Below are 7,762 nucleotides of genomic sequence, written 5' to 3'. Positions count from 1 at the left end.
ACAATGAATCAGTTGTTTTGCTGCTAAAAATGACCACTGAGGTAGTTGCTGCTCATTTGCATAAACTTTTATCAACTGTTTTTGCATCTGGACACACCCAAATCATGTCAAAACAGTCACTGTAACCCATGAGGCTGGAAATTGACAACTGTCATTGAAAATGAATGACTTCTGGTCACTTTGTTGCTCCAAATGGCTGTCAGCATGAGTGTATCTGACAAAACTGAAAATATCCAATGACGCTGAAACTGAATTGAACATTTATATTAATTTTAGTGATTAGTTTACATTTTGATGGTATCCTCAAAAACAAATCACCATTTCTCACCTTCTCACCATTTGTAGAAAACTGTTGTCATATGATCAGTCTGCCAGTTTTTATGTTGCATGCATACAGAAGCTGATGCTTTTGTTCCTAATCAGGATTTCAAGCATCATATTGTTCTCGAACAATAGCATATTAGAAAAGTCCTCCTAATTTCTTTTATAGTCAGGCACACTTTAATGACCATATCTAATGAAACAATTAAATCACAACAGAAGTCACAGCTTCTGATTTATACCTTTGTGTTGTCTTGGTAACCAAAAGAGGAATATTTTGTGCTCAGGATCTCTTATGCTGTTAACAGGTCATTGTGGGTACTCTTTTATAAATCTGCATCTCCCAAGAAAATACTGTACAACATCTGATGAATATTGATTCCTTTTTGCTTTCTGATTGACTACTGAAATGCAATCTTTCTTCCATACAAATGACGACCTCACCTTTTCTGTGCTAAAAACAAAGTGAGGCATGCATTAAAAGCATGCTAGGAAAGGCATATTTCAGACCAAGTCTCTTGAACACATTAAAAAGGTCCTAACAGAACAGAAAATTAAAGTGTACGTGCCATCCAGCATGATGGATGATAGAAAAATATGTATCGCCGCACATACTGAAGAGAGTATATAGATATGTGCACATTAAGACAACCCTTGTATGATCAACCTCCATGGAATGTTTTATTATAGACCATTGCCAATTATTGTCTGAAGCGAAGCTACATGACTATGACGTCATAAATGAAAATAATAAAAGCACACATGAGGTTGAACAGAAAATGAAGATTAAAAAATAACATGGGCACATCTTCACATCATATTTTTGGTAGAACAAATAAGAACAAAATAAGAGCAAAAATGTCAAAAAATTGTGTCGATGTGACCGGGCTTACTGCAGTCCAGACCACTTGTATTAAGACATTAAGGTAAGAAACACACGGCGTAAATTATCTGAGCTGCATGTCCGTATCCATATTAGGCTGTCTTTATTACATATTTCTTTGATTCTTCTATAAATAAAACAACTGATAACAAGGAAACCTTGGTACAATTAAGAAGTGCGTCTTGTATTCCATTGACAGCTTCAAGTAGTCAAATATCCATGCTTAGACTTAGAAACATCTGCGAGAATGATTAGACCTCTAATCTAACAATATTCTCTGCTTGTCCTTACAAAAACGTGTGTGTACTGTATATATTTTTCTTCCTTCACATGAGTCGACAGTGTCGGATTTTTATGCACGAAACACACTGAATAAATAATCAAATGATCTCTCTGTACAATAGAATTACTAAAAAAAATACAACTCAGGTTCGTATGTACATCATCTACCTACAAAGTACAACCGCTATCATGTAATAAAATATGTAAACAAATTTCTCGTTCGACACAGTCGACTGTGACAACAGATAGGGTTTTTTTTTCACACTTTTCACATTAGATTTATTTTCATATAGACATCCTTTAACAGTATCATAGCACTGCGCCAGTCTGCACCAGACAGCTGTATAAAAAAGAGACGAGAGCAAATGGACCAACATACATACGGTTGAAAAAGTTCCAATCTGCGACACGTTCCCTTGTCGAGTCGCTTTGAGGGACGAGAGGTCTATCTGATGATCCGATCGGCCCGGTGGGCGGATGTGATCGAAGCGAAGGATGGCATGGCATGCACTACAATCAGTCGCTTTACTGAGACAAGGAAATGTCACTGTCTTTCTGGAAACTCACACATTTGCAATATTACAGTTGGTTGTACAATTAAAATGATCAGTTTCGGTTGGAAATTCTAACAGTGCTGTGCTGTCAGAGCCTTGGTGACAGGTCTTCGTTTATTACAATGTGTTTTTCTTCTTTTTGCAGAGAGCAAAAACTGATAAGACACCACATGTAATGTATAAACAATACAAATTTCTTATATATAGAATTTATATATATATATATATATATTTATATATATTAACGTTCTCCTCTTTTTTTTCTCTTTTTTTTTTCACAGTTACAAAAGAAAAGAAAAATGAGATTTACGCCAAGGTTCACATACCTCTAAAAGTCACTTAGGATTATGATGTAGCTGTGGAATATTCTACACTGATAACGTCTCCGACCAGATAGAGGAATAAGGTCACTAATGTTTGCTATTTTACCTTCGTGGTATGCTTACGGTTGTAAGTGTGCTTTATGGTACAGTTCGCCTTCTCGGCATAGCGCCTGGGTTCGGCTCCTGTCGCCCTCTCTCGGCGCAGCGCCCAACAGCTCAAAGTTCTGTCAAAGCGACGGGCGACATTCTCACACGTAGTACTCCTTGTCCTTGTTTTTCTGTTTCTTGTTGCTGCTTTTCACGCTCTGCTGTTTGTCCTTCATGACTGCTCCATTGCTCTGCGCCGAGTTGGTTATGTAATTTCTGGTCTCGTCCACTTGGTAGGATCCCTCGTCCCTGTTTCTGTACTTATACATGGCGTACAGCAGAATTAGGATGCACAAAGCGGCTGCGGCAACTATCCCGACGACCATTCCGGTGGTGCTGCTAGATTCACGGACCACCTCGGAGGCCCCCGGAACCCGCCTGATGCCCGGCTCCGTGGGGATTGCTGTGGGTACATTACGGAACATGGGGGAGGTTATTAATGGGCTCTTCAGCTTTGTGTTGCCTACCTCATAGGAAGTGGGCAATGGAAGCAAGACTATGTCGGGCTGGGGCTTTAGCTCCCTGTGATTCATTTTGCCCGCGGGCAGTTTGGGTGGCGTGGACGTGGTTGTGGAGCGGCTCAGCTTGGGGGAAAAAGACGTGGTAGTAGTCCTACCAGAATCGGAGACTTTGTTAGGTCTAAAGTCCTTGGATCCCCACTTAGGCGCGTGAGCTTTGTAGCCACCTTCAAAGGTCGACGAAGACAAGGTCTTATCTGTTACCAAGGAGAAGGTGGTGTAAAAATCTTCATCATCAGTAGGGGGCAGGTTAGAGTCGTATGCTTCCCCAGAGCCATACCCAGATATCATCAAGCCATCATCATCATCACAATCATCGCTGCCTCGGTCCGACAAGCAAGGTACCCCCGCCTCAGTGGCCATGGACAGGGACTCTTTGGTGGTCTCAATAATGGTGAGGTGGGGGCGGAGGGTTGGGGGAAAGGGGATGGAGGGTGTACGAGTGGCTACAGAGGGGATCTCTAAGGGATCCTTTACAAATACTGGGAAAACTAATTCGCCTCCTACAATTGAACACAAGACACGAGGCATGTTAGTCTCGAAAACTGGTTACAAAAAAAACAAAAAACAGATACAAGGCAGAATGTACAAATAAATAAATAAATAAACAAAAAAGCGAAACAATATCGATCATAAACGAGTATAAATTGGCATCAAAAGGACTTGACAGGACTTTGTGGGTGAGCTGGTTTGTGAGCTATTTGAATTAACTGCTTTCTGGGTAATACTTTACAAAAAAGGTTGTGCGTGAACAATTAACATGCGCTAACAATACTAACATAAATCATGTGCATTTGTTAAAATTAGCTCATGCATTTCAACATGAACTAGTAATAAACAAAATTAATAAGTGCTTTAACTTACTGAGTTGTGACCTTACTGTAAAAATATTTACATTTTTTGGAATAATATTTTGCATAATTTAAAAATGTATGAATGAAACCTTTCCTATTGCCATGAAGTCTCATGATCTAAAAATAAATGTCAGAAGAAAACAACATATAGTCCATATAAGAAAATCATTATATAAGTCACAAGGTGAAGTCTCACCTCATGACGGTTTCATCTGTTTTATAAGAAGTGAAACAAAGTCAACAGCTTGTATATTTTGGTAGAAAAACATCTCTCTCTCTCTCTCTATATATACACACACATATGTGATGTATGATGTGGCTCCCCAGCAGTGCACTGACTCTTGCCTTTTGAATGACTTTAGAAAGCCTTCCTAATGGCAGCTACTATCTCCATAATGCAATGACAGCTGAATGATTTCTGTAATTATCTATTGAATATGGTTGGTTATCGAAGGGCAAGACTTTAATCTAAGTAATAAGCAATAGCTAAATCTAATAAGTAATAACTAAATCTAAGTAATAAAGAATACAATGAATGCTGCTTTCTGTATGTTAAAATGCTACAGTACAGTAGCAGTAAAACGCTCAGTTCTTCAAGTATAATGTGTCACTATTCAGAAAGGAAGGAGTGATTCTAATACTAGAAGGAAAACATTTTGGTGTATCTACCATGCAACAACAAAAAAAAAAAGTTCAATTTCATGGACATGGAAGGTTTGTTTCTACTTTTTTCCTGCTAGATATTCAGACTGTTATTGCAAATGTAAGATAAAACTGCCATCAGGTTTAAGACTTGCATAAAAGTAAAATTCAAAATTAAAAGAATTTAAAAAGGCAGACTTTAATAATAACAAAAATAGACCAAAGCCAATACCATAAGTTCTCAATAAATAGTCATAGCACACAATACAGTACTGACAAACAGGCAATATAAATATCAACATTATAATTTAGCAAATCGAGATCAGAACTTCTTGATCTCGTTATATTAAGAATTTAAACAAGCATATATATTACAAACATAAACACATAAGCATATCATAATTTTTGGTCAACTTACATCAACAAATTGCCCGCATGATTTTGGCATGAAGAAAAAAAAAACGTACAAAAGAAAGTTGTGTAAGAATGTTCTTGGACAGGTTTTTCTCTTTGTGAAAACAAAATGACTGTCATCGTGTTTCTGGTTAGATATATATTTTTGTTTCCCACATGAGAGAGTACAGGGAGGCAACAACACATACATCCACACCACATAACATGAAAAATAAACTTCACCATTATTCTCTTTTGTTGTTACTTTGATAAATAATCCAGTTTTCTTACAAAAACTGTACATATTTGAGCCTTTGATTTATATAGCATTTTTTGTTAAATAAATATCTACATTCTAGTAATTAAACTTTTTGCTTAGATTGGTTTTAATCTTTAGGTTTGAGTGAATGGATGACTACATATTTTACCATAGCTAGAGGGGGAAGGAAGGGGGGAGAGGGTTGTGACAAGGGAATTGGACCTATGAGCATACTACATAGGAGATGATAATGATGGGGGTGATTGTGTAAGTCAGTTGCCATGTCCATGTATAGGCAGTACGAAGCGGTCGGGCAGCATTAACGTTTTTGGCTGTAAGGAAGGGATGGGGATATACAAACAATGAGCATATACATGCCCATCTACGAAAAAGAACAAAACTCTAACACTGACAATCTGACAAACCCTAAACTGCAACTTCTTCGCCATGCAGTTTGGAAACATTCTTTAAAACGTCAATTGTTCATCAAGATCAACTCTCAAAATTTGAAAAAACAAGAAGTGTATCAAGATCTGGAACCTTTTCATTGACCATCATGTGCCTTTTCGATTATTTATTTTTTTATTTTTAAAATCAAATTGGGTTGTTTTTGCATTTGAGATACAATTTTGTTCTTGATGTTATTCTTGTCATTTTAAAACGATTTCAATGATTTATCACTGGAGGCACATGGAATTTTCATTGAATTAGTTCCAAATCTAAAAAAGAAGACCAAAAATCAAAACACGTCATCAAATTAATGATAATTGTGATTTGATATTCACATCTAGTTCAAATTTCACCACTAATTTTGAACCCAAAAAATTCAACCAACAACCAACAAAAAATGAAATTGATTTGAGTGTGTAAACTAAAACGACAAAATTCCCAGAGACGAAAGAACAAAGCAATTCTAATTTTCACACACTACAACCAGATGCACAAACTATAAAACAGACACAATCGAGAGGGACAGTTTAACAGACAACTGCGTCCTCTGTCATGTGACCCAAAGACAAATATATCTGTCATTGTTAGTCTTAAACATGTAACAGGCGTGCAGTCTGGATGTATGTCAAAGAGAGAGGAAAATTGGCTGAAAATGGGTTAAGTTTTTTTTTTACTGCAAGATGTTGACGCATGCGTAAAGTAAGTTGCATTTAGGGAGAGTAGACAAACAACACAGCAAGCTGGGGGTCAAATCAGACATCAAAGGTTAAGCGAGGTCAAAGAAGCCTTTTAACCAGGGCCTGTAGGTCACAGATGTTTGTCTGGCACATTGCTGGAATATACAGAACAGATTCCTTGTTTTTTATACTGGTAAAGTCATTAAATCTCATAAAGAAAGATCCATAATCATGGTCGGTACCCACAGACTTTGGTTCAAAAGCAGCAGAGTATTGATTGAGGAATTCCACAAGAGGGTTCAAAATAGATGACTTCTATAGAAAATAGAAATAAACTCTCTGAAAACTTTAGTGCGAACAGTATTAACTTATGAGATGTTAAATTAGAACATAATCTAATCATCTAAAATCTATACTTTACTTTCTAATAGAAAATAACAAATACATTCCTCTGAAAAATAATTAAATACAATGAAACCACACAATGTCTAGTATTGTGGGGAAAGCAGTGATTAATGAAAGTATAAGATTCTTAAAATATATAATACTCCTTTATAAATACTGTAATTTGTCAATTTAACTGTCAATTTGACTTCCTTTTGATTGATAGATTAGAACAATGTGTCAATATATGTGACACTTTAAATGATATACTTGCAATATATTGAAATTGGTAATATTTAATTTATCCAACATTATATACCAGTGTAGTGCATGCTGGGAAATCGTGACATTCCAATACAGAGGGCTGACTAAACAACTGTTAAGACTCGTTTACACCAAGAATGATAGCTATAATGATAATAATATTACCTAGCCTCAATAACTGTCTATTTAATATAAGCTGCAGTTATGTCGTCTGCTGCTTTAACTGCTCAAGCTCTTTAAAGCTCTCTGATTGGCTGTCAAAGTTTTTATCATTCATTAGCTGGAAAAAAAGGTTTTTTCAAAGTTATTTCAACAATGTCATTCCTCTGTGCCATACCTGACAACATTTGGGTACCAAAATACGGGAAAGGGGGGTGGAGTCAAAAGTAATTTTATATTATATTATATTATTTTTATATTAATTTAAACAATTATTATCAAACAATTATATTCATTTAGTAACATAAATGTATCTTAGCGTAGGCTATATCTTTAGAGTTTTATAATTCATTATCTTCTTGTCGATCCACCAGTTTACATTTATAACTGCGTGTTTTATGCGTAAAAATAAGGGTCGTTTTTTGGCTTTGGTCTAAACAAAGCGCAGAAGGGCTTATTGAAAAAAATGCAAATTCATTCTCTACCAGCAGGTGGCGCTTTTCGCCAGGAATATATCAGTTTCCCCCTGTAACCTCAGTAAACAAAGCAGCGCAGCACCTGACTTTGAAACTTGCAGCGCTCATATTTAATCAATTAAATAGCCTTTTGCAGTGTAAGCTATATCTCAATTTACATGTATATTTAGTTTTTT

General features: G+C 36.3%; 1 protein-coding gene across 1 annotated transcript in view; it reads right to left on the bottom strand.

Annotated features, from left to right (window-relative positions):
- Positions 1-2,317: 2,317 nt before the first annotated feature.
- LOC107751785 (neurexin-3a) overlaps positions 2,318-7,762 on the bottom strand; it is a 307,078-nt gene continuing 301,633 nt past the window's right edge. The window contains exon 24 of the mRNA XM_016567557.1: positions 2,318-3,531. Within this exon, the coding sequence (XP_016423043.1) occupies positions 2,612-3,531 (920 nt within the window). The 3' untranslated portion in view covers positions 2,318-2,611. The remainder of the gene's footprint in view (positions 3,532-7,762) is intronic.

This window comes from Sinocyclocheilus rhinocerous, unplaced genomic scaffold (genome assembly GCF_001515625.1).
Source record: "Sinocyclocheilus rhinocerous isolate Xijiao unplaced genomic scaffold, SAMN03320098_v1.1 scaffold993, whole genome shotgun sequence".
NCBI lineage: Eukaryota > Metazoa > Chordata > Actinopteri > Cypriniformes > Cyprinidae > Sinocyclocheilus > Sinocyclocheilus rhinocerous.
The sequence above is the reverse complement of the archived record's forward strand: the minus strand, read 5'-3'. Positions and strand labels throughout refer to the sequence as shown.